The sequence below is a fragment of the Zosterops lateralis genome (assembly GCF_965231275.1).
Source record: "Zosterops lateralis genome assembly, chromosome: 1".
Taxonomy (NCBI): domain Eukaryota; kingdom Metazoa; phylum Chordata; class Aves; order Passeriformes; family Zosteropidae; genus Zosterops; species Zosterops lateralis.
This window is the reverse complement of record NC_139762.1, coordinates 36300729-36328232: the sequence shown is the minus strand read 5'-3', so window position 1 is coordinate 36328232 and position 27504 is coordinate 36300729. Positions and strand designations below refer to the sequence as shown.

General features: G+C 40.7%; 1 protein-coding gene across 1 annotated transcript in view; it reads left to right on the top strand.

Moving 5' to 3' along the window:
* Positions 1-4651: 4651 nt before the first annotated feature.
* The window catches only part of SCRN1 (secernin 1), a 40166-nt gene continuing 17313 nt past the window's right edge, over positions 4652-27504 (top strand). Inside the window, exons 1-3 of the mRNA XM_083866130.1 lie at positions 4652-4697; positions 15866-16025; positions 26878-27059. Coding sequence (XP_083722256.1) covers positions 15867-16025; positions 26878-27059 — 341 coding nt within the window. The 5' untranslated portion in view covers positions 4652-4697; position 15866. The remainder of the gene's footprint in view (positions 4698-15865; positions 16026-26877; positions 27060-27504) is intronic.

Below are 27504 nucleotides of genomic sequence, written 5' to 3'. Positions count from 1 at the left end.
CAAGTGCTATGATTTAATTTGCAGCAATTCATGCACAGATTATTTAGTTATGACACACTAATAAAAGACATGAAACTGCTGCAGGTGTGCAGTCACTTTAATGAACTGTGTATCACCCACATAGCACCAAAAATGTATTTTGTCTTACCTATTGATGTTCACAAATGTATTTTGTCTTACCTATTGGTGTTTACATTGTTGCAATTTGATGAATAATACTAAGCTAAGGAAAAAAACTATGCCTGAATTTTAATATAATTTTAGTTACTGTAGCATTGTACATAGCTACTGTAGTACATTTATTGCAGAGGGAAGTGAGATGCCTTTTGCAGTTCATCAGCCTGCCATAAGCATTTCTGTACAGGCAGCATCAAAAACCATGAAGCATAGATGAAGATGAAACAGGTTCGTTGTATAAGAAAGTAATGCTGTTGCCTCTGTATTTTCTGCTGCTTTGTTGTCATTACTGCCTTACCCTCTCAGGATGACAGTCCACCTGCCTGAACTATTTATTATTATGAGTCTTTAGATATTGTCAAGTGCTTTAGCCTCATTGTTACAAGTGGCATTCTAACACATCAAAAAAGCTAATAGTAATAAATGTGTCCTGAGATACATTTTAGAGTGACAACATAAATAGCTTGTCGCAGATTTCTATGAATTAAAATAAGGAAAATGAAAAAAATTATGAAAACAAAGCAACAGACCGATGATTTTTTGCTACAACATTACTCCTGAAGTAGGCAACCTTCTTGACTGGGCAATGGAGCAGCTTGGTTGTGTGGTTCAGTGCTGTTGTGCCTAACAGGTTTCTGGACACTGAGAGTAACTGCAGCATGCCTGGAGTCCTTGCTGCACTCTGCCCCTGTCACACTGAGGAGCTGTGTTCTGTTATGTCACTTGTGTAATGGGGATATGAATCACCTTCTGTGGTGCATGAGTAAGAGCTCAGCATCTAAGCCTGCCGTTGTGCCTACAGTCACATTTTATGTACAGCTGCAGCCATTTCCATAGATTAATCTTCAATGGTATAATTGGATAAAGAGGCTGCAGCTAGGATTTCTCCTATCTTTTTCATTTTGAACATTCACAGAGCTCAGCAAAAGATATCTTTATTTTACATCATAATCCAGCACCTGCCATCCTTTTTCTTTGTTATGGATGGAAGCCACCTTTAGTGTGGAAGAATTACTCTCAATTCTCTGGTCCAGTGTTCTGACTATATAAAAATACCCAAGGGCCATTGATACCTCTTGATTTTTAAGTTCATTCTATGACATCAGTTAAATTTCCTGGCCTATGATGGAACTATCATCTAGGGTCTCATAGGTGTTTTCAATGTTACTTACTCTTCTGTATATAAGGAGCTCTTTTCTTCCTATAATTCACTCACATTTAAGTTTAGTGGAATGTCTTCATGGGTATAGGCTTAGATTGTCTCAGCAATCAAGTACATTTCTTCTGAACTACCTGAGTTCATCTGATTTTTAGGTACTCCAAATCAGTGTTCCACCTGAAAGAACACAACTAAGATGGTGCCCTGAAATGACAAAAATGAATACCAACAAAAAGGTTTTCTTGGCTGTACTACCCTTCCACCAAAATCTATAATTTTAAGCCTCTTAATATAATTTCAACATTTAGATGATATTTTCTACTATCTACATTAAGTCAACTTCTCTCCTAAACACAGTTTATTGAGAAAACTAGTCCCATCTGTTGTATGCCTGCATGGCTACTGTCTTAAATTTGCAGAGAAAAGTATTTTGGAAATGATGAAACAAAGACTAGTGCTGCAGTGTCTTGATGATTTTGGAGTACTGCTAATTCAGTTCTGCTGAATCAAGTTTGATCCCCGACTAAGGAGATGATTAAAGAAAACCAAAAACCCACTGTAACTTAAGCTGTATATCGCAGTGTCTGCCTTTTGTTCTCTTTCTTTCACACATAAAACATGGAACAAAGATTCTTTGAAATTCTCTTTTCTAAAGAGGTGTCCTTCCTGCTCTTCTTTGATTTTGCATCCCATTGGAAACCAATCTTTTACAAGAGAAAAAAAATATATAAAATCCATACATTATGCTGTTATGTTTTTAAAGAGGAAATAATCAATAGATAAACATTGTGGCTTTGTCTTAATTACTATAATTTTGTATTTTCTGCTTACGCAGCAATCTCCATTCAAAGATTTTAAAGATGCAGCTCTGAGTAAGTGCTCCCCCCATTTCTTGTGTGAGGTAATTTAATTACTGTGAGGCTACAAGATTTATCCAAAGCCAAGCAGCAAGCTTATGGCAGAACAACACACACCCCAGGCTCTCTCGATTCCCAGTACTGTGCTCTAACCACTCATCCTTGCTGCTTTACACAGTTCATGACAGCTTACACAGAAAGGAAGCATCAAGGGTTTCTGTGTTGACAGTATGTAATCATTCTGTAGACAGTCGAATAATTCTTAGGTAGATTATACTCAGCCATAATCATCTCCAGTGTAATTAGAGAAAAGACTTAGTCATCTAAGTGAGCATAATATAGGTAATGTAAGTGGCGTGTTATAGGATATAATCTAAACCCATTTCTAAATTGCACCTGCTCTTTTCATCAGCTGTCTTTTTGATTCTAAGAAGCAAGCTGCCTGTGACGCAGTTCATCCTTGATGTAACTCCAGAGCAAGGAATTTGGGTTACGTTCAACTAAACTTGTTACAATTATATTGGTATAAAGTCCTCAGCTTTTCAGCGATTCAGATCACCTTTCAATTATATATCTTAAGCAGGAGATATACAGTCCTTTCCTGTTTTAAAACACAGTGAAATGTAATTCTGATGAAACGTAATTTCTATCAGAAAAACTGATAGCAGAGGAAAACAAAGGTCTTGCTTAAAATATATAATGGAAACCCTTAGAGTATGCAGGGCTCTGTATTGCTAATGATCAGCCCTGCTTTTTAATCGAAAGCCTAAGTAGTCCCTATTCAGGCTACTGACACACCCCAGAAAGGTGCAATGCCACAGTATTTCACATTCACTGAGACTGGGAACAGCAAACTATTTTCTGTCTTGCCTATATAATGAAGCTCAACTTTTGGTCTGCATTTAAGTTTGATGGCAACAGTGTCCAAAGCTTATCCACAATTTCTGAAAAGACATAGACCCGTGGTGCTGTTTGTGGTGATGAGAGGAAATTCTTTTTGGCACAGACAGTTTCAGAATTTTTCTGTCTACATTTTCTTTAAATGTGGGGTCCCATATGCAGATTCCATCTGGCTTTTTGTTTTCTCTTTAGCCAGGTTACTAAACCAGATCCTCTGATTTAACAGGCAGTGCAGTGTTTAAGTGGTACAGCCGTACCAGCCCAACCTACTTGCTTCTTTCTGCTCTCATGGTGAAAGACTGCAGTTTGTAATGCTCTTTAAGATCTCTACTGGCTCATCCTTGCCTCTCTGACCTCTTCCCCTGCTTCCTTTTAACCTTCCTTTCTTCCCATCAAACATCGTTGGCAGTCTCTTCTGTACATTAAATGTCTGGTTCAAGGTAAGAATTGGTGGAATGTGCAGCAAGGTTCTTCTTGTCCTTGAAAACAGAGACAGAAACATAAAGGTCCTGCCTTATACCAGCACCATGTAGCCATATGTGTTAGACCATATTTAGCAGTTTAACCATTTATGCAAGGACCTGCATGATTATACTTAGCAGTTAAACTATTTTCACCTCTGAATGGAGGCACAGGTTGTGTGCTGAGGATGGAGCACAGAGGACAGCCCCATTTGGGCACGTTTGGCAAAGAGAGCAGCCATCTGCTCCACATGCCATGGCTGAGGGATGCTGTGGTGTCAATGGGACCTCAGAGGGACAGCAGGTACTGCTTTGCCTTGGACCTGCTGGTGCTGCTGCATCCAAAGAGCTGAGAGGTCCCTGGAGGTTCAGCTGCTGGAGGAGCAGCAGCCCACAGTGACACTTCACATGCAGCAGCAGGGAATTCCTCAGTCACGAACCATAGAATCAATCAGGCTGGAAAAGATGTTCAAGATCATAGAGGCCAACATTTCACTGATCACCTTGTCAACTAAATGCCAGACCACCTATTTCTTGAATAATTCCAGGGATGGTGACTTCACCACCTCCCTGGGCAGCCCATTCCAATCCTCAACAACCTTTTCCTTGAGGAAACAACCCTTGTCCTGATGAGGTCGTGTCCTCAGCTTTGCAAAGTTTGGAGAACTCTTACACAAGTGGTTTGGCTGGTTCATGAGGTAGAAGCCATATTTTAGAACACTCGCTTCACTTGCTATACTTACCTTCTGTGTGAGACAGAGGAACACAAGTTAGCCGTAAGACTAAAACTGAATTTAAAAAGCCCCTTCTCTTCTGAAACACTCTTGGTCCTCGAGACGGGCTGGGGGATAACGCCCCGAATGTAGCTGGCTCTCCGCAGCATCACTTCACGGGTCAGGTGGGAAGGGACCACAGTGGGGCATCCGGTCCGGGGTCATCCCAGAGCACGGGCCACGGGCTGCGGCTGCCCAGAGGGCCCCTGAGCATCCCCGGTGCGCTCAGGGCCGCAGCGCGCTCGGGGCCGCGCCCTCCGCCGCCGGCCGGGACTCGAGCGCGCGGGGCGTGCGGCGGCTGCGCGCGCAGGGGGCGGGCCCGGGGCGCCGCGGGGCCGAGCGGAGCGGGAGGAGCGGGAGCGGCGCGCAGGTAACGGGAGCGGGGCCCGCGGCAGCTCCCCATCGCCTCCCCATCCCCTCCCCATCCCCTTTCCATCGCCTCCCCGTCCCCTTCCTCCCCGGGGCGGCGCGGCCGGGCTGGTGTGTTACTTCTCGGCGCGACGGAAAGTGTCGGGGTCTGCGGGCAGCGACCTTCCCTGCGAGGCTCGCCCCGCCAGCGCCGAGGGAGGGAGGCAGGAGCGGGGAGGCGAGGAGCGATGTGGGGAGGCAGAAGAGGAGGGAGCCATGGGGGCCGGCGCGGGAGGGACAGCGGGGCCGGCGCGGGAGGGACAGCGGGGCCGGCGCGGGAGGGACAGCGGGGATGGCGCGGGAGGGACAGCGGGGATGGCGCGGGAGGGACAGCGGGGCCGGCGCGGGAGGGACAGCGGGGCCGGCGCGGGAGGGACAGCGGGGATGGCGCGGGAGGGACAGCGGGGATGGCGCGGGGGATGGCGCAGAGCCGCTCCCCGGGGCCGGTGCGGGCGGTGTCCCCCGCGCTCCCCGCACTCGCTCCCGCCCCGGGCGGGCTCTGGGGCCTCCCGCACCGGGGCTGCGCCGCCGCCTCCCCGGCCCGGCCGCGCGGGAGGAGCTGCGGGGTGGGGGAGGACTCTGCCATCAGCAGATGCTGTCCCCGGCTGTCCTTTGCCTTCTCGTTTGAAGCAAGGCTCTCCGGCCTCTCGTCTTCGCTGCACTCTAGTCACTGCTGTTTTCCCTTCTGCTCTTTAAGGACCCGGCGAGAGTTGCTTCCCCCAATCTTTTTCTTGAAGGTGCCTTTTCGTATGGTCACCTTGAAACCCAGATGCCTTCATGTGCCTTTCTGAGCGTACTGTTACACGCTCAGGTGGGTATGTGCTGGCCTCAGTCACTGATGAGCAGATACACCTTTCTGCAGCAGCCTATAAAACTGACATCTCTAATTGTGCTGCTATAATAACGCTGCAGGCTATGATTAATTTGCCTTAAAAATTCTCCAGTACTGAGAGTTAAAGGGGAAATAGATCATATTAAACGAGATTCCCAAACAGAAGACAGCTTAGGGCCTTGATCCTATGAATGCACATGCTCGTAAATCTATCCGTATGAAAAAGTGTCACACAACTGAGAAAAGCCATCCATACCTGTAAGATGTGAAACTTTAATAAACCCAGAGAAATGATTGTGCTGCAGTAAGCTTGGTGAATTTTGTGATGCAAACTATGTGTCTATGCTGACTAGTTTAAAAGATAATAAATACATGAACTTGTGAGAAATGGAGTGACTGGCTCATTTGGTTATAGGCTACTGCAGTTTCAGCTATTGCTCTAAAAACTGTTTTAGAATTAGTGATTTAAGGCACCTCCAAACATGCTATTTTGTTCATAATATACGCTCTAAATCTTCAAGCCAGGCAAAACAAAATCTTGAAAACCCTCCAATCATATTCTATTTAGGAAGTAGATCTCGGTGAACACAGAACTTTTGGTTTTTTGAGGTGAACCAACACTGAAATTAACTTAAATCATTTATAATGCTGTGGACTTTTGCAAGTAGCTTATGTCCCAGAGCTTACATAAACAGTCTAAAAAGGCAGGTGGTGTATTGAGGCAAATGTGGTGGATGAAAATCCTTTATTGGTATCAGTCAGTTTTGTCGTCCCCAGAAAATTATTTTTCATGCTTAGAGCTTGAGATTTTTAGAGGTCTCTTCCAGTTTTGAAAGACATCTGTAACTTTTTTTTTTTTTTTTTTTTTTTTTTTTTTTTTTTTTTTTTTTTTTTTTTTTTTTTTTCTGGTAAAGTACAGCATGATTTAAGATCCATTTATTTACTTGTGCCAAGGTTGGTATCTTTGGTAAAGGCTGCTGAATTTGGCTATCCCCCCTCTCCTTAAGAAGTCATCAACTGTGGATGTTTTACACAGCTCACGTGTTGGAAACTTTGCTAGGTGTTTGAAGCTTCTAGTAAGAATTTCTTTATTATGAACTTGAAGAGTTGTGAAGATGGACATTGTCCCCATAGTGTATTTTTCTCTTTGCTGTAAATTCAGCAGATTGAGGAACAGAATTGTAGCCCAGACCTGCCTCTCTGTGGAGTCCCCAAATGCCTGGTTTCTGACAAGGTGCTGCGTTACACTCTAACATTTGCGAACTCTTCTGGGTCGTGTTGCGACACTTTCTAGTTTTTAGGGTATATTTAAAACTTAAATAAAAAAACTTAAAGGGAGACTTCCAGCAAGCTACTTTGATGCTTTTTATTTTGTGCCTTGTTAACATAACAGTGTTGCTAATTTGAAATGATGAGCAGTCAGTGTGCATTAGGCAGCTGTGTGAGGAGGTGGACGGTCTCCCTTGTGCAGGGATGGAGACCCGGCTGAACCACAAAACGCGATTGTGCTGCCTCTTCACAAAAACCAAAAGCTGCACGGCCAAGAGTTATGCAGCAGTTCGCAGCTTCTCATTATGAACTTAAGCGTACAAAGATGCTTTAGATGCCAGCAGCCCCTAACAAGGGTCCCTGCCCCAGTGACAGAAGCAAGAAAACAGGTGCTTCTCTACAAAAGAGAGAGTGTTACAAATATGACCTTAAACTGCAGGCTGGGATAAGAGCCACAAAAGGGATAGAGTTCTGTGACTGCTTGGAGACTTAATTAAGAGCACTGACACCCACTCAGTGAAAAGTCTATATAAATAATGAATTTTCCCTGTATGTGCAGCCTGTGATGGAAATGAGTCTGAAATCTGTTGTCTTCTGGATGACTGACCCTGATTTGGTTTTAAATAGAACTATGTTTTCATTAACATAATTCAGATTACGCGGAGCAAAAAATAAGATCCTGTCTTATTTTGAAAGATGCCTGCTTTGAAAGCAAGGACGTACTTTGGACAAGGGTGTATTACAGAATTAAAATAGAACTGGTTCATCAAGGGATTGTAAACTTTTATAACAGCTGAAATCTCACCATTTGTTAGGACTTAAAAGTGCTGAAGAGTTTTAGAATGCTCATTTGATGGCCACTACCTGATTTTTTTTAGACAGTCTAAAGCAATCTGGCAGCTGTTGCCAGGAATATTCCAAACTTTCCCACATAGAGCAAGAGAAATATTTTCAATTCCTTCCAGGCCTGTTATGCATTTGTTCAGTTAAATGACTGAAGGGAGCATACAGCTTAGTAAAGCTTTGAAGTGCAACTTGATTTTATGCCTGTGTAGGGATTGCTGTTTCTCATAATTCAAAAATAAGAGTAAATTTACTGGAGAAAAAGGCCATCGCAGATCCTTGAGTCAAAGTCTGAGGTATTTCGAGTAAATTCTTGAGAAATTTTCCGCATGTAGTTAATGTAAAAAAAAAAAAAAATGTTGAGCATGGCTTGCTAAATTTCAGCTGCTGATTAAACTCCTCTTGGATATCTTGTCAGGCACAGCTTGGAGGGACAGAAACAATCACAGCTGGATGTTGCACCTGCAAGTGGTAAATTGGTGTCATCATCCATTGGTAGTTAAGAAAGAGTCAAACAATTTGACTTAGGTCTGATAATGAAATGTCCAAACCATAGGGACACAGGGATCTGGCATGGTTTTGTGCTTTATATTCAGGAACAATCTCTGCTTTCTACTTTCTTAATATATGCAACCTTCTTCTCTGCTGATAAGCCATGCATTAAAACTGTAAAATTTTCGAGTTAAAAAAATAACCTTTTAGTGTTTCCTTAGATGGAAACAATATTGTTATTGTGCCTTTCAGTTTGCTGTCTTTGTCCTGTGCCTGCAGCTGAATGAATTTTGCTTTTCATTTCTGTTTTTGGAAGCACTGCTTTTCTGCAGGGTGCAGAGATCACATGTCTCTATGTGCATGAGATGCTGGGCTTGATTTGTAAATGGAAATCCAAGCTTGTCTCGGGCACAAGAAACATCTTAGTTTGAAAGTTAAAAATAGAGGTTGAAAACCAAAAACTAAGCACTGAACAAGGTTTTCACAATTGTAACTGACCTTTCTTTTCCACCCCATTAAAAATACGGGAGAGTTGAGAATAAACGATGCATGGCTCGTTCCATAAGTTCTTCCTTTCCTAATGAGACAGCCTTGATCCAAATCCGAGGACCCTTGTTTATATACTACCTCTCTGGTTTTTATTGTAAATGTTTCTTGCAGACTAGATCACTCTTTCTGGTTGCAATGAAAACAGGTTTATTGAAATCTTTAAATGTTACTGAAATAGTTTGGCAATATTAGCACAGCTGGATTTCTGTTTTATAAATGCACAAAATATAGTGAGGAATAGTCATACTTTAGTATACAAAACCACATTATATGTCTTCATAAAAGGTTTAATGTGCTCTCTGGACCTTAAAAACAGCTCAAATCTCTTTTGTAAGATAAATATGAAAGAAAATGCTGTCGCCACCAGAATGTAGTCCAAACTTAGCAGCAAGGAGTTTAGCAGCCTCTGTAATTCTGCTACCTAAAGCACCTGTTAAAGACTAGCTTTAATTTGAGGAAACCAAAGAAGTGAAGGTGGGAAGAGCAGGCTGTATGATCAATAAAACTGATGTTCTGGCCAAACTTACTGATCAATAAAACTGATGTTTTATTGAGATGAAACCCTAGTGTTAACATTACCACACTTTTTTTTTTTTTTTTTTTTTTTTTTTTTTGTGGACACCTGTGGTGTCTTGAAAACATTATGTTGATTATTGCCAGCATTAATAATGGGTTCTCTAGGGCAATCACAGGTGTGCTTGAAAAATTGGGAATTTGGAGAGGCTTAGTCTTCATCCTGTACAGCGCTTTGATCATGTCTGAGCTTCAGAGAGCTTGACAGTTATACCAACAAGGCTCTTGAAGACAGACACAGAAGATGTTTGAAAGATGAGTGTGTGTGATGTATTCACCTCACTAAGGTGACTGAAAGCAAGGTGTGTTGTTCCTCGCCCCGTCCATGCTTGCTAACATAGCTGTGCTGAGTAATGAACACAGCAATTATGCTGTGAGGTGAAGGTTTGGTTTGATCAAGCTGAACTTTTGCCAGCTTCTGAGTCAAATCAAAATAAGGAAAATTTTACAGCTGAATGCTACTCATCACAGCATGAGGTGAATGCTCTTCTGGTGTCAGTGCTGGCTGCTTGGTCTCACTGAAGCTTAACATCCTTAATATCTGCTTGAGTGTTGCTTCTGTTTCTTGTGAAGAGGATCTCTGTTGGTGGCAGCTGACTTCTCGTGTAGCACCTTTTACTTTATACATCATAATGACTAGGTATTGTTAAATTTTTGAGCAAGAGACTGTATTGTGTAGAAAACAACTTTTGTGTAGTGTGTTAGGGGCAGAATTGTTTGTAGATGTACCTCACTTAAAATGTCTTAAATGGTGTGTTGCTGGGAAAGGACTTGCTCTACACAGGAAAAGCTCCTTCAGAACTTTGTCATCTGGTATAAATCTTAATTGAGATTAACAATAACTACTAATTAACATTTCAGAAACTTGTATTATACCCAAGGGGTTTTTATATGTGATGTCATCAGCGTCTCTACCTTTTCCTGAGAAAAAGTTGCAGGGCATTATGCAAGCAGCAATTAAAAGAAGTGTGAAGAGCAAATATTGTTTTAGTTCAATAAACATGAGTTAAATTTCAAGGCAGACCCTTACTTTCACCATTTTTTTTCTCACACCAATCCTTTTTATCACCCACTGCTTCCCAGTGAGTGCTGCACTTTCATTATAAACCTATTGTTTTGTTTTTCAATTGACAGAAAAGAGCAATTCCAGTTGTACTCTTACAAGTTTTGGAATTACTTGAACAATAACTTGTTATAAGAGCTTCAAGATCATAGTAGTTCAAAAACTATTTTGTTTAATAAATGGGTTTTTTTGGTATTTTTTTTCTTAATAAGACAGCAACTGAAAGCTACTGTTGGTTAGCCAGTTTTCACATAATTTGTAGCTTTATAGAACTAGTAATTACTTTATGCTTAATGTCTTCAGGTTATTTTGGCAAACAAAGAAAGTTGACTTTAAAAGTCAACATCTATTTGATGTGGGATGATAAAGTTATTTTTCTGAGAAGTAATGTTATTGTAGCAGTCAGGTTCTTGAGCTTTATAAAAGATCATTGCAGTACCAAATTACAGCTTTCAGAGAAAGCACTGAGAACACAGCGTTATTCTGGAAAAATAACAGAATAAAAGCCCAAAGAATCTAGAGTGAATTACTATGAAAATCTTCCTTTCTTTGGTTTGGACTCTGTCATGCTAAGCTGACAGTGCTTTGTTGTGGATACATAGCTATTTCAGTTTTCTTGGGTTGGGGGGAAGGAAGGCTCCAAAGCACACTGAATTATTTATGCCTGTCTCTGTTTTCTTAAGAGCATGGCTTCAGCCTCTGACACTCATGTTCATGAAGTGGAGGATGGGATACTGCAGTCACTATTTCATGTGTTAATCTCTCTTCTAGCATTATTTGTCTGCTCATTTATTTTTGTAAGTGAAAAATGACATCTAAATGAAGTTTCCATTAGATTGTCACAACCCGTATGTACAGATTTAATAGCAATTTTATTCTGTGTTGGGCATTTAAATTTCTGATTGAGGATAGATACCTAATAGTATAAGTTGTTCTAATTGGAATTTGTGAGCTTTTTTAAATATGTGTCAGCATTTTTAAGATCCTCATGCTGTGAAATAGAAAACTACTCCAGAGTAAAATGTTTCAGGTTTTGATATTTTCAACCTAGAAGTCGTTTTTTTATGTTTATCAAGATTTTTTTGGTTTAGTTTTCTTGAGGTGGTGCCAGGCAATAATACACCCATGTTCACCATATTTCAGGAGCGTAGCAATGTTCAGACATGTGTATAAAGCCCTCATAATTGTTGTATCTGTTGCTTCCCATTGTCGTATTTGGAGCCAGACATTTGTCCAGAGAAGAGCAATGAAGCTGTGAAGAGTGAGTCCTATGAGGAGCAGCTGAGGGAGCTGGGGGTGTTCAGCCTGGAGAAAAGGAGGCTCAGGAGGCTTTATTGCTCTCTACAACAGCCTGGAAGGAGGCTGTAGCCTGGTAGGGATCAGCCTGTTCTCCAGGCAACAAGTGACAGGACAAGAGGAAATGGTCTAGAGCTGCCCCAGAGGAGGCTCAGGTTGGACATGAGGAGGAATTTCTTCATAGAAAGGATTGTTAAGTGTTGGAACAGGCTGCCCAGGGAGGTGATGGAGTCAACATCCCTGGAGGTGTTCGAGAAACCCCTGGATATGGCACTTAGTGGTGTGATTTAGTTACTGTGGTGATGTTTGGTCAAAGGTTGGACTCGAGGTCATGGAGGTATTTTCCAACTATTTTGATTCTGTGATGGCCCAATGGTTGTTACTCCTTTCTTTCTGCATTAAAATACTTATGAACTCAGTACTGTCTGTTTTACCCCTGACAGTAGTGGTGATATATTCATACAATTAATTTGGCTTGTCAGGTGTTAAATGGGGCTTATCACAATGAGAAAAGATCTTAATAAAGGAACTTGTTAAGTAAGTCTTCTTTGTGGTGTCAGAACACAGGAGACTGGAAAAAAAATATGACCAGGTGGAATATTGCATCCCTGCTGTAGCATGTTTTTTTCAAATAAAAGGATGGCAAGTGGAGTATATTGGCTTGTGGCTGCTGCTCAGAGCTCTTTTTTCAACCTTTGTGCCTGCAGTGATTCAAGGTCAACCAAGCATGATGCCTGTTAATTCTCTGCAACTGCAGCAGTTATTATATAGTGGCATAGCATAATGTACAGCTCTGTCTGTTTCCAGGGTTTCCATATGCAGAGTGGTATTGGATATAGCCTATATGGTCTGCACAGTCCCCATTTCTCTGAATTCACAGCAGTCCATCTATGAGTGTAATGGTTTGCCCTCAAGACATATGGTACAGGTTTACCCCTGTCTACACCAGAATGTGGGTCTGAGCTGTGATCTGCTGAGAAAATCAGGCCAGTATGCTTAACATGCTCTGTGGTAAAGAACTGTGTGAATGGGCAGCAGGCTGTTCTTTGAGATCTATTTGCAGTCATTCCCTGTGTTTCCTAAGGTTTTCACGGTTACCTTTTGCTGGAGGAGCAAACTGTGAAAAAAGGTGTAGGAATTATAACAGGAGGTGGTTTTATAAGTGAGGCTGATTTATCAGAGGTACTATGAAGGAGTGTTCTTTTCCTCCTGTGGGTGAAAGATGTTTGCTCGGTATTGAGCCGTGTAAGAGGCAAAGAGGTGGCAAATACCTGAAAATGAACATGAAAATGAGGACAACCTGAATCTGAATAAAGAAAAAAACCACGAAGTAGGCAAGTAGAAATGTCCTGCTTACATAGGTGGCTGACAACAGACTGTTTTAGGTATGTGTCAGAGGAAGATAAAGTACAGTGGAGTTCTGAAAAAATAGAGATTGTGGGTATATCTGAGAAATGGCCATCCTCGTCATATTCAAAATGAGCCCAATAAGATTTTCATATTCAAAATGAACGAAATGAGGTTGTCATATTCAAAATGAACCAAGTGAAGTTCAAGGAAAAAGTGCTACCTAGCAAAATGAATAGATTTAAAAGTAGACTGCTAGATGGCTTCCTTCTCTAAAATGTAGTCTGAGATCCTACTGTGAGCTCCTCCCTTGGCAGTCATGTTTTCAGGATAAGGTTAAAACATTTGACATAGTGTTTGACTGTTGCATACTTGCCTGTATGAAATACTGTGTTGAAATGACCTCAGTTACTGAGTAGCTTGCTCATACTTATGAAATACACTGTGCGTTGAAGGGAACTCTAGTTATAGTGCAGCTTACTCATACTTTTGTGCTTAAAAACATTACCAAAATGGCAATTTGTTTTAGGTTCAGTAAATGTTGGTATATTTAACGGGGGAAAAAAAAAACTAATCTCACACATATGGTTGAGACTATTTCAGGGAAGTTTCAGAATTCTGAAGGGCATTAGATACCTACAAGCTTTTAATTCTTTTCCCTATCTACTTAGGCTGTAGGTATGTAAATGTCTGCCTTGCATACCTTTATATATGTTCAGTAACAGGGTGCTAAAACATCTTCCGTCTTTTTAAGCCTATCTGCCAACATGTTTAGGTATTAATTTAATAAAAATTAATATTGTATATATTTTTAACCTTTCTTGCTAGGCTCTTAGATGCCTAATGTTTTTTAGCTGTGCCATTTATTTCAAATAAATCTGCTTAGTGTTTAGAATAAAGGAAATACTATTTTTCAATAGCAAGATCCTCAGTAAATCTGCAAGAAATTCAAGATTTTGGCTTATCTGGCAATGTATCAGAAGTCAAATTTGGCAGACTAAAAGATGAGTTACGTGAAGGCAGATGGGAACTCTCAGAGTGCTGGAAAGCAGTTCCATTGACATCACCAACACACTAATACACAGGCTTAATGCAGGAATAATTCATAGCAAAGTACTGAATGGTTTCATTAGTCATGAAGGTTGGGCAATCCTCTATATACACACCGAGTTCCATTTAAGCCCCAAATCCTCTGGTGACTCGTAGGAGTCAGTGGCAACTGATGTGGCCTTTTTATTGTGTCCATGTGCAGGACATTCATGTAGAACCCTCCCAGATTTAGAGGCACAATAGGCAGGTCTGCAGCCCAGTGTCCTCTGACAGATGCGTTTTATCAGCTGAAGTAATTCCAGCTCAAAGTAGCTTGTCCTTTCCCACTGGTCAAAACTCTGCTTATGAAAAGGAATTTGTTTGTTTCCTAATGCATTTTCAGCTCAAGTGGATGAGTATAATTTTACCTAAATGGGAAGATTGTGTGAGTTCCCTGGACAATTCATTACTTCACATTGTGTTGGTAGAGGGCACTTCTAACATGGATCTACTTAACCTTTTTTTGCAAGCTTGAAAATCTGTGTGACCTGTTCATAGTCAACAGGCAAACAATTAGCATTTTATGGATTACAGTCTATACAAAATGAATTCTTCCTCTGTTTTATTATCTACTATTCTGTGAGGAGTATATACTTAAATGGTATTGCTTAAAAAAAAAGAAAAAAAAGAAAAAAAAAAGAAAAAGCCAGATTTGAATGGTTTGAAGCATGTGCAAGGTAATGGTAAAAAAGCAGCTTTGCACATTCCCCCATGTCCAGCATTGTCTTGGAGATGAATTTGGAGGTGGGGGGGGGAAACTCATGTGCTTGCTGTTTCTAAGGGGTGCTAATGTGTGCAAGTATTTTTACTTGTGGATAGGATATTGTGGAAGACAATGTTTGTTTATTTGGAGGCTGAGTTTCTATTGCTGTGATAAGAACTATGAGGAAATCTCAGACATACGCCTTGAGTGCTTTTTTAACAAGCGATAAATATCCCACATTCTTCTTTTGTAAGCATATGTGCCAGAAATTTTCCTAAATGCTTGAAAAAAATGTCAGATATGGCAATGTACACAGGACCAGCTACAGTAGTGTAATAGTCCTGAAAGAATTTATATTTTTTCTTAATTTTAAGTGTTTGCAATGACAATGTATTATCCTATAAAAATTTCACATTAGCCTACATAAACAAATAAACAGCAATCAATTAACTTCAGGTAAGAGCAGCAATGCAGATAAACCACAGAGAAAATAAAGTGCAATTAGTGCTTCAGTCTCTCTCCCATCTGAGTAGATATGTTGACTGACAGTTTTTGATGTAATTGTGCTGTATCTTTGTTCTGTTTCCAGTTATACTATTGTCCTCTCTCAGGAGTCCCTCAAACATGTTTTTATCTTCGCTTTGTAAAAATATTAAAGTGCATCTGAGCAGAGGGAGTAAATTATTTAAAGTTATTCTGTGTCTCTGCACTTGTCTGAGTCAGCAGAATACATCTAGGTCATATGTTCCTGAGCAGCTCCAGTGCAGAGTGTCTTCTTTCAGTGGGGACTAAGCAGACTCATTAAGGCACAGTTTTCTTGCCTTTTTCCCTATTTATGCCTTCACAAAGCTTGGATGAAAAATTATGAAAATTATTATATTTTTAAAATTAAATTCGGATAAGCTTCCTTTGAGCTGACCTCTTCTTCCCTTATCGTTGGGCAATCAAGTGACAGGGAATGCATTCCCTCTTACCTATGGTTAGCACCAGTAGACTGACTGATTCTCTAATGTTTGCAGTTATGAATAAAGAAAACTACTAGTTTTGTTTGTTTATGCTTTCTTTCCTTTCTAGGATGGCTGCAGCTCCTCCAAGTTATTGTTTTGTAGCCTTCCCCCCGTGTTCTAAAGAGGGACTGGTGGTATTTGGAAAGAATTCTGCACGGCCTAGGGATGAAGTACAGGAGGTGGTCTACTTTGCTGCTGCAGAGCATGAGCCAGGAAGCAAAGTTGAGGTAAGGGTGAATTGTTGCATTCAAACTGTGAGAAATCACTGTTGTTGGAAGAAATGAATACTGTCTTGTTTTCTTATCAGATTATGGAGTCATTGCTGACTTCTCTCAAATCTCTTGAGTAGAAAAAGACAAGATTTTTTAAAAGTCTGAAAATGAAACTCACAATGTAACTTTTTTAATTGGGGAAAAATCCATGTTCTCTACTTTTTCTGGCAGACAAGCAAAACTGTTCACATCTCAGATTCCCGCACCATGTAGCTGACTGATTTCCTTTTAAGGGAAAAATATCCTGGCTGACTGGAACTAGAAGCCAATTTTTGGAGTTCATCACACACCAAATGAATTATTCTCATTCATGGTTGTTGTTTGGCAGTAATGGGGCCTCTCTATGCTACACAGGTTGAAAACAGGTATCCAGCAATCTGGGACTTGAGGAACTTGTGCTCTAATAAGGTTATGTGAAAGGAGGAGAATAAGAGTACCCAAGCTTTGTAAGCCATACTTAACTCTTGTATGTGCCATTGGCTCTGTTGGCATGTTCTGCAGCTGAGCACCTGCATCGTGGTCAATTTTTAGTGCTGTGGTTTTTCTCTGAATCCAGGCTGGATGTGGAGTCCTGAAGCTGGACACTGATGGCATGGATGCAGGTTGAAAGGGACCCTGCTGGGGGTTATTGTAATTGTAGTCTGTTAGTGCGGGCTTGTTTTAATGACAGAAGAAATGAAAGGATAAGCAGATGTGGAAGAGTGAAGCAAAGGGACAAATGAGCAGGAGGACAAGAAGAGGGGGAAGTGTAAGATGAAGGTAGAATGAAGAGACTGAGGCACCAGAAGGAAAGACAAGGATCTGTGCAGGCAGTCATTTCATCAGAAGAGACAGGGCCTGATGATGCATTGCCAGGAGCTTTTAGAGTCCACAGATTCTTGCTCTGACTGTCAGCTGGGAAAGCAGAATCTGTGAGGTTCCCTGCATTCACTTCCTTCTGCCCCTGTGGCTGTGCAGAAGGCTGAGGACAGGAGGTGTTCTGCACCAGGCTGATATCCCTCATCCAAACAGATTCTTTATGGATCTAGTTGTCACTTAGCCAGAAGATATCCGAAGACCAGTGCCGGTTTTAATTCTGCGTTTCAAATGGGATGAATTCCAGATTTTGGAGGGTTTGGTGGTCTTCTTTCTAACAGTTAACATTCTCCTAATTATTTTTGCTGCCAACATCTAGTACAACTTATGCATTATTAAATGGTTTAATTTTAGGTATAAAGAAATCCCCTCCCCCAGGAGCAGTTATGTGCATTTTAAGTGCTATAGCACCTTGTAGACATGCGCTGGCATATGTAACGCAAGTGTGACAATAAGACAAGAAGAAAGCTTCAGAGCAGTTTGTTTTAAAACACCTCTTTATAAACTGGAAATGAAAAAAAAAAGTTCTGTTATTGGAGAAGAACAACTTTGGAAAGCTTCTCTGGTTTGTATCCTTAATGAAGAATAATTTGTAAGAACTTACTGTAAGAGTTCTTGATTCTTTTGGTCTCTTTGCCCCCTATGTTACTCTGTGATGAGATTGTCATAATTTGCTGAAGCATATAATTAACCCATATATAATCTATTATGTTTCCTCTTTCACACCATAATTAACCGGTTTAATGCTTTTTTTTTTTTAGAATTCAGTCATACACTCAGCTCTTGCCAGACCTTTTAAAACTGGGAAGGATAATTCCTTTTCATAGCACAACACAGTTTGTAGATTTAGTCTGCCAACCAGGATCTGCAAATATTCTGCTTAAATTCTGAAATTATTTTTAAAATCAAGTTTACTTTATTTAAAAAGTTTGTTGCTGTGTGGTAAAGATGCACTTTTTTAGATGAGAGACGGGAGTGGGCCTTTTTCTTTTTTTTTTTTTTTTCTAAAGTAGGGGCTTAAGTCCTAATTAATGGATACTTTGGCTTCTGCTGGTCTATGCTACTACCTAATTCTTCATTAACTAGCCTGAGGTTTACGAAGTTGTGTACAGCAACATACAGGCTCCAGATGTTTGCCAAAATTCTTCCTGTTTCCTCCTAGCACAGGATAAAAACATCATCATTTTCTCTGAGAGTAGTGCAAGTAATTGCTTATCACTGCATCTTCATCTTCAATACTCAGCAATAAGTATTGTTAATGTGTGGTTTGTTTTTTTTTTTTTTAACTCATGCATATTTTGAGTAGAGTAAGCTGGTTTTAATTGTTTTGCTAGGTCTAAGGACTATCTGGTAGTGTATAGGTACTTTGGTACCTCAAAGTCAAGACAAGCTTTAAGGAAAGGCTTGAATTCAGCTGCTTGGCCTTGTTAAGTAGCAGGCATGCAACACTATCTACCTTCCAAGCAAACTTGTCAGAGGTAATTAACTGATGGGGGAGTGGAGTGTCAAAGCTTCTATATGTAGCTTTGACATACACAGAGTCAATAGTTTGTTCTCTAAAACCCGTGAAAGCTGCCAATGCTTCAGTTATTGTTTGTGTAGATTTTCTTTTTTACTACAGTATTCCTTCACTTGCACTTTGTAAAACTAACTAAACAGCTCTGAGAAACTAAATGTATGATATTTACAAATGGAAAAATGTGGCTGATCAATTTCACACGATAATCACACAGTAATCCTTTGTGCCTCTGACTAGATTTTTTTCTTCTCATTCATCCTAATGTTTTGGGTTTCTTTTTTCCAAATGAGCAGCTTTTCTCTCTATTCCATATTGTGTATTTACTTTGGTTTCTTTACCTTCCCTGGACAATGATAGTGGACTTGGTTTTCATTATGTTCTATTTTTTGCACATAATGTGGTTCAGTTTGTGTCAAATTGTGATTACTTGTTTGTGGCTGTCACTCATGTTCTGAATTTCTGTTAAGAGGTGGTAATGACATAGGTTGTTCTACGGAACTCTGTTAGGGAGTTCGTATCCTATTTATTTCCTATTTCTGTTCTGTGTTGCTCCTGTTTGCAACTGTGATAATGCACAGTGTAACCAAAAGTGGCACAGTAATTCAGTGGGATTGTTGCCATAAAGGAATGGGGTGGGCTGTGCTGTACAGCTATCAGTTAGTTCTGGCAGGGCCTCAGGGGAACTCAGTGAATGCTGCAAGTCATTTTCAGCCTGATCTCTGTGGCTCAATCTACCAGACAAGTAACCCTGCAGCTAGCTCATCAACATAATTCCTTCCCTCCATGTCAGCAGGTTCCCAAGACCCTGAACAATGGGGCTTTTCATTAAAGGTCCCTTCTGTGTGTGTGTGTGACAACTTTCTCAAAAGTTTGTTCTTCCCTTGCACTGCAATTCTGCAGGGGCAGATGCTGATCAGCTCTCTTCCTTGTTATAATGATCAGCCTAGTGAATTTGTGTGTGCAGGCAAAGTATTGCTCCCCTAAGCATAAATAAGGTCATTTTTTGAATTCCTCTACTAAAAGTAAGTGTGATCTTTTTTTTTCCCAGATGTGGATTTTCAGAATTTGTCACATGTTAGGGAGAATTCTTGTCATATGCTTTTTAAAATCAAGCCCCTCTGTCTTATTTTTAAGGTAGCTTTTACTCACTGCATTTCTTTTACTCTCTATCAACCTGCTGCTTGCTGTGGTTTTCCTTCTCCTGAAAAAGTCTTGGCTGAATGATTTTTTTGTGGATGAATTTCCCATGTGGATTTTTTTTTTTTTAGACCCACCTTCCTTTACTCTGACTTGACCTTATATTCATGATTTCAAAATAGTTGTAGTTTCTTGCTTCACTATAGAGCTGTAAAAACTCTTTTATCTTACCATCATGCTACTTCTTATGGAGTAATGGAAAGAGGAAAGTAGGAAAGGTAGACTAGCAAAGAAGTCTATAAAACTGTGGAATATGCAAAATTTTTCTAGTATGTTGGTATTAAATACAGATCTGGGCTAAAAGCCAGCCCTCTGTGGGGTAGAAGGAATTTTTTTTGTTCTCTAAAACATCATGTCATAGTTATGCCTTAGTTATTATTTTGTTTTCTCTGTTTTATTTGTTTGTTTGTTTGGTTTTTGTTTGTTTGGTTGGTTTTTTTTAATTTTGGGTTGTTTGGTTTTTTTTTTCTTAATGGTTATAATTCTACCTCCCCTTGCTCTGAGTTTTCAGAGAAGCAGCAAAATTTTTTCTGTACATTGGTCTAAGGACTGCAGACATAAAAACTCACCTAAAGGTTACTGATGGGTCCCTGCCTGCAAGACAGTATAAAACTTGGAAAGAAGATTTTAACTGTATTAATATTGGCTTTGTATCACCTGGTGATTTTAATCCTGGTGTTTGTAACATAATCACCAGGCATCACACCAGTGGTGCAGTTCAGTGCTGAGGTACTTTGGCTCCCTTTTTTGCCAGCTGTTTGGTTATCTGCACTGTGTCATGGGCAAGATGCTCAGAATCTGGTGACAGAAGTCAATCAGCAGCAGGATTTACTGAGAATTTGCTCTTTGGGAAGCCTCCAGGTCAGACTGGCTGTGTTAACTCAGAGTCACATTGCTGCAGGTGTGGATGGAAACCTGGGCACCCCCAATGACACTTCCACGGGAAAGTGGTGCCTGGCAGTACCTTGATGAAACATGGTAGTGTTTGTGCCTATGATGGTGCGTTTCGCTTGCTCTCTGTACATCACTGAGGTTGCAGTTTGAAGGCTTGCAGTGCAGAGGTGGTTTAGGAAGCTGCATTCTTGCCTCTCCAGGTGCTGGCAGGTCACAGCAGAGCTCCTGCACAGACAGACAGATGGCTTTGCCCAAGCCACCTTGCTGGAGCTCAGCCTGAGCCTTTGCACACAGAATGAAGGAGAGGCACTGTGCAGGCAGACAGCAGCTAAGAAAAGAAACTGGTTGCTGCCTTCAGCAGTCTATTGCTTGGCTAATGTGAATGTTTTCTCTCTTCTGCTCCATTGCAGGCCACTGGCCTTTAAACTAATGTGTTTGACTTGGCTTTGAAGCACAGTGCACAACCCGGCAGCAGTTCAGAGGTAGAAGCCACAACCTTTTGGATGTTTCTGCCCTCTCAAAGCCTGTTTTTACTGTGGAAGTGCTGTTTATTTGTTCTCTTCTGCTACCAAAGCAAAACTGGTTAGATTGAACTATTCTTTTTTGTTCTTAATATTTTTAATTTTCCTTTTTTTATTGTAGCACACAGGAAGAGGAAGAGAGAGTATTAGAATTGTGTGGGGCAAAAAACTGCCACCTCTTCCCTCTTAACCCAAACCATTTAATTATGTCAAAACATATGAATGAGCAAGTCTTTTAAATGCCTAGGATATCCAAGAGTTCCAAGACTATCTATATGATTGGCTTTGTGGCTTCTTTGAAGGCTATTTCTTACTGTTTTAAAATATTAAATTAATAAGCTTCATCCACATTTCAGTTTTTACTTTAGCTTATCACCTGGGAGACTGCTAAATTTGTATCTTGAAAAACAAGAGGTAAATTCTTGGCTGCTAAATCTACTCTGACATATAGTATCTCCAGAGAGTGTTCTCAGCCTTGGGTGCCTTGCTGCACACTGTGGTGTTTGATTTGATTTGTTTAAAGATAAATAAATTTCATTTTGAGGAGCACTTTTCCATACAGTGGCTCACATACTGAGCCTCCTTGGTGGCTTGATAGAACAGGTTAGAATCAGTCAGAGGGTGCAGATAGTTTTGATTTTTGTCAGGAGAACTGTTTGGCTTTTTCTAGCTTCTCTAATTTTTTTTTTTTTTTTCATCCTTACACACTGCTAGAGATAAGATTCAGATTTTATAGTTAGTGGTTGCAAGGCATACAAACAGATGGGAACAATATGCAATTACAAAGCATATGTAAAGTGCACCAGGGTCTTCATAAAAAGAGAAAAAAATTCTTCTGTTTTTTATATGAAGAAGAAAGAGACTACTGTGGCAGAAAACGTCTTTTTCCTCTATTTGTACATTTAGTAAATACTTTTATAATTGTCTAGAATGTGAGGATACAAGTAGTGGCACAGTGTGTGTTTCTAAGAGCTGGGTAAGTGAGGGTTCACTAAGTAAGTGAGGGTTCATTCTGCTGCTGGAAAGACTTCTGCTCACTGTTCTGGTTTGACAATGTGACCACTAGAATTGGGGCTGACTGCTTGAGAGGCACCCAGGCTGGATTTATCCTGGTGTATGGCTGTCCCCTTCACTGTGCCACAAGTTTTGCTGCTGTAGGAGATGTCATGGCCATGTTTGATGTGTGTGGTAAAGTCATCCAGATGTCTTCCAGTCTATTAGCTCTGCTTACTGTGCAAGCAACAGTGGTAATAGCATTGGCTAACCACCTCTTTTGTGTACTAGTGCTTGCTTGTTTCTCTTTCCAAGGAGTGGTTATTCCCACTTCTTTGACCTCTACTAAATTTGTTTCTGTAAATGAGCAGCAGCAGAATTGTCTGTAAAGCTCATTGCTAGGCACATCTGCTTTAGATCATCTGAGAGGCTTCCTTAAACAACTGTGTTCTAGTTTTCCAGATTTCCACTTCACCATGGTGGGAAAGGCCAGGCAGCCCATGTCACCTGTGGAATCACCTGTCTATACCTGTTTGATTAGAAACAGGTATAGACAGGCTGTCAGTCTCACTGTCTTGATAGCCAGGGAGGCAGCAGGCTGTGAGACTGGCTCAGCATGGTTTTTGCATCCCTCTTTTAGAAGGGATTAAAAAAACAGCCATAGTGCAACTTACTGAGTTGCTGCAATCATACAGATATTTTACCTATTTTCAGACATGTGCTCTGGTATGGCAGTGCTTGAAGTAGTGGAGCAAAGAGTTAATGCCAAGTTCAACCTGGATCTGATGGCAGAGAAGGGAGTTGGGGTGGGATTGCTTTTGTAATCTGGAATCTTAATGTCCCTTTTCAAAGATCATTTTTTTTCTAAGGCATTCCCTGACTATTGCCTTTGTTATCCAGGGCAGAAGCCTATGTGATTTCATTGATATTTCATAATGACCTGACTGACAGTGCTAGGAATTGGGCTTCTGCAGCCTCAGTACAGTAGAAACTGCACAATAGTTTCTTTTCATTAATGAAAGAAGAAATCTCTTGTGCTTAGGACTGTCGTGTCTGGTTTTGGAATACCTCCAACTTATCTGCATGCCCTAGCTAGGCTGGTAGATACATTTGTGCCTTGTGCTATTCTTAGAACTCCTTTGATAAGATTCTCTTCTTGATACTGTAAGTGAAATAAAAGTATCATTAGTTCCCAGCCTGCTCAATTCTCTTTAAAATTACTGGCTTCATCTCCTGTGTGTGAGGTCTCTCTTCTTTAGTTTTATATTTTCTAATGGGAATTTACTGTCACAGGGCAAGATGCCAGTTATGCCACTTTCAGGGCTTGAATTCTAGAAAATCAATGGAGCCTGACACCACTCACACTCAGCCTTTGCCACCAAATTTGTCAGTATTCTTCTGTTCTTAGCATTTGTACTCAAAGAAAAATGTTAGTCCAGCTGAGGCTGGACATTTCAGGAATTTTGAAGACGGTTAGTGGCAAGCAGAATCACAGAGAGTACCTGATATCTGTTTTATTTGTCATTGCCTAGTTTGGCACAGTGCTCAGTCGAACAGGCTGCTCTGCTGTTGTGCTGGAGGGATTTGCCAGGTCTGTGGGGTGCAGGAGAGGGGACAGAGATGTTGGAATTTTTGCCTGCCTTTGAAATCCTGTCATCATCCAAGCTCCTTTTCCTGGAGATTTAGTGGCCAATGAGGTTTTTTTTGGTGGATGGTGTTGGCTTTCCCCCACTATTTCCTTTTGGGCTTTAGCTGTTGTAAGGATATGTCCTGGATTCAGTGGCACAAGAAGCAGTGGTTTGCTGTGCTGCAAATCCAATGTCTGGCTCTAGCTGACCTACCTTTACAACTGATGTGTCTTAGCTACAAGTGGATAGCCCAGTTCCTCTTGTTTCTTGTGAAAGAATTTTCTGATGCTATTTTAAGGGAGAGATGGTGAAGTTATGAAGTGAAATCTTTATGTTTAAAAATAATAATCTACTGTCACCTCTGGACCCTACTTTTTTGAGAAGCTTGTAACTTCTATTATAAATATGAACCAAGCTCCTGCCTTAATACATCAATCCCATTGAGTGCCTACTTTTATACTTACTGGAGTAAATAATTATAGTGGGAAGGTGAAATGCTATCAAGACTTATTCAGCAGTGTCAGTAACCATGACAAATGAATAAGAATCAAGTCAATAGTAGTTTTATAAGACCCATCAGTGACTGTCAGACTGAAATGGTTTTCTGTTATTTAGATCTTCTGAGACAATTTATATAAATGAAGCAAGGCTTGAATATTGTCTATGTACCTGAGTTATTGTATGGAAACTGAATATAGCATGAAAATATGCTCCATGTTCATTTCTTTTTGGGCTGGGGGACATAAAGAAGCAACATCAAAGGTGGTATTTTGAGGTGTGTGGTGTTGCCTGTGGATGTTTTCTGGCCTCTGATTACATCATTACAAAACAAAACCACATTTTCTTCAAAATGCTCTGGATTCATCAAGCAGGAACAAACAATTTCCTCTTTCCCTTTTCTCAACTGCTACCATTGACAATAAGATCTTTGCAATGAATAGCAGCTTTGGTAGTGCTTGCATTTTGGAATGAGGCACCAAGTAATAAACGATTGGTAGCAAGGATAGCCTTGCAAATATGTTTTGCAGAGGAAAGGCATTCAGCATTTTTTTAGCTTAACTATCACTTTTCAGAGTGTTATCATTTTTCCTTCTAAAAAAATCAAAGAGTCAATGTAAGCAAGCCTGTATAATAGGGCTATTCAGCCAGAAAATGCTATGCAAGTGTGGGTGTATGGAGTACTGAAGTCTCCTCCACAATGTGTCTAGGTTTTTGCTCTCTGCTGTAGGATGGAGAAGGTTCATGGATGGCTCTGCAGGATGGCTACAGCCAGCTGACTACCTATGACATGTGGGGCTGAGGCTGCAGACCTGGGGCCTGATAGCTGCTCTGGTGTTGTCTTCACATATAATCTTCCCTTGCTGCTCCAGCTCCCCCTCTGCACATCCAGCAAATACAATTATTCTCTGTTCACACACATGCTTATCCAGGTGCTTGTCCAAACAGCACTGACCTGAAGCTCTGAAATGAAATTGTGCAGAATGTCAAAAATGAGATTTGTTTGCTGACAGCTCAAAAGGAGAAGGGGGAGTTTTGATTAGAAATGTCAGTTATGGCATGGCTTGGTTACACAATGAAGCAAAGGGTGAACTGTATAAAGAGTTTTGATTAGCTAGATCTTAGCTCCTGGCCAGTGCCAAATGTTGTTGCACCTTGATTGATGAGGAATTTGCGTCTACAAAATGACAGTGTATTACTGTATAAGCAATTTGGTCAAACAGTCTGGTCAAATATTAGGGATGTTCTCCAACAAATATAACAGGTATTCACCCCTGACAGGATCTTCTTGCCTAAGCCTGTCCTTAGACTGACAAAGTTCACTGCCCCTCTGCATTGTGGTGTTTTGTTTTTTATTTTGTTTAGTTTTGACCTGTTTGCACACATACCCTAATGAAGGTGCCAAGCTCATTTCTTATATCCCTCTTGCATGGTCAAAGTGAAGGACTCTGAAAATACCATTTCTGACCAAAGATAATCTATTACACATTTTAATTGCATGCTAGAGGAACTGTTACTGTAAAAATCATTGCTCAGGACTGGAGGCTGAAGATGATCATGCTGTATAATCCTTAAAAGTAGAAAGAAAGTCTAGGAAAAAAAAAAACAAACAAAGCTTCTTGATGCTCTGATAAATTTGGACTGCCTTTAGATTTTAATAGAGGCATAGCCTGGTGAACAAGGCAATAACTTTTAGTCCACAATTCCTGAGGGTCCTGTTTACTTGGATACACCTGATCAGATAGTCCTTCAAAATTCTGTAGCAGATTACTTCCTGTAAGGAAGATGTTGCAACAGGAATGCTGAACCCTGAGAGATGCCTCATAAATAGAGTGAGGTTTCTCAGAAGCAAATTCTGCACAGCTTGATCCATGAAAAACTTGATGTGAACTCAACAGTAAAATGTGAAGTCCATTTCTTTGGTTTGCGTGCTGTCTGGGAAAACAGTGCTTGTTTTGAAGGCAAGTAAATGTATTTGAAAGGTAACATAATTGCTTTCTTCCTTGCAGTTGCAATGACTTCTCTGCAGCCTTCCTTTGTATTTTTGGCTTGTCAGAGTACATTTGCAACCTCTAATTAAAGTAGACCATTTAAAATAGTAGAATCACCAGTTTAAGCAACAGCAATACCCATGTTTTTTTTTCTGTGACTGTTTATCAAAGTGATTTATTACACCACTGAATCTTTTGAAGGCTTGTTTTTTTCTGCCTTTCTATCACTTGTCTCTGTGTTGGGGGCAGCTGCAGGGGAGGTGGCAAGGGAGAGAAGCAAGCCTTCTAATGTATTTTGTCCCAGTTACCATTGTTACACTATGTATACACTAAAGTACTGGAGGTCGCACTTAGGGGACGTGGTAGAATGGTTTGGTGTTGTTACTATGTACAGGTATGATCTGTGATTTATTAATGTAACAGTACAGTCTGTCTCCTGCTTTCCACTGATGTTAGCATTTGGGTCCTGCATGTCTCTTGGAAGCCTGCAAGCATCAGCACGTGTATTTTCCCAGGCTTATGCAATATAAGGATGTGAAGGTTCAAACATGACACTTAAATGTTGTTTAAAAAACATTCCTTGCTCATTCACAAAACATGAACCTTTTAAATAACATGTGTCCTTTTTGTACATCAAAGTCTTGTGTTACTTCAGTCACAGCAATAGATGAAGTGATTGTTTAACTTTCTCCCTTCCTGCTGTCCCTGCAGTGCACGTATATCGAGATCGAGCAGGTGCCCAGGACTCACGCCGTGGTGCTGAGCAGGCCCTCCTGGCTTTGGGGGGCCGAGATGGGAGCTAACGAGCACGGAGTGTGTGTGGCTAATGAAGCTGTGGTGACCAGAGAGCCAGCTTCTGAGTCTGAGGCCCTGCTTGGCATGGATCTTGTCAGGTGGGTGTCCTGCTGAGCTGTGACCAGCCTTTCATCATCGGCCTTAGATGATGCTGGTACCAGGTAACAGCTTTGTGGTGTTGGCATAAGGAGATTTTAAAACAGTATAAGCAGGCTAGGTAGGGCTCCAGTACAGCTGAGTGAAAATTTGAAACACTTGCAATCTGAATTTAGCTACCAAGAATGTACCAATCTCTTGTGGATTCACTCAAACTACCTTGTCTACCTACCCTACAGTGCAGCAGTGGCTATTCTGACAGGGTAAGAGATATGATTACATTGTTAGTAAGGAACTGCTAACTAATTTGTAATATCAGATTGCTGGTGTGGCCTTCATTCTCCCCCACTTTGCAACAGCCTACTCTGACCTAAAAAGCTTATTCTGGGCTTATAGCCAACTGTAGGCATAAACAAACTACTATGCCTTCCTTCAGCCCATGCATTC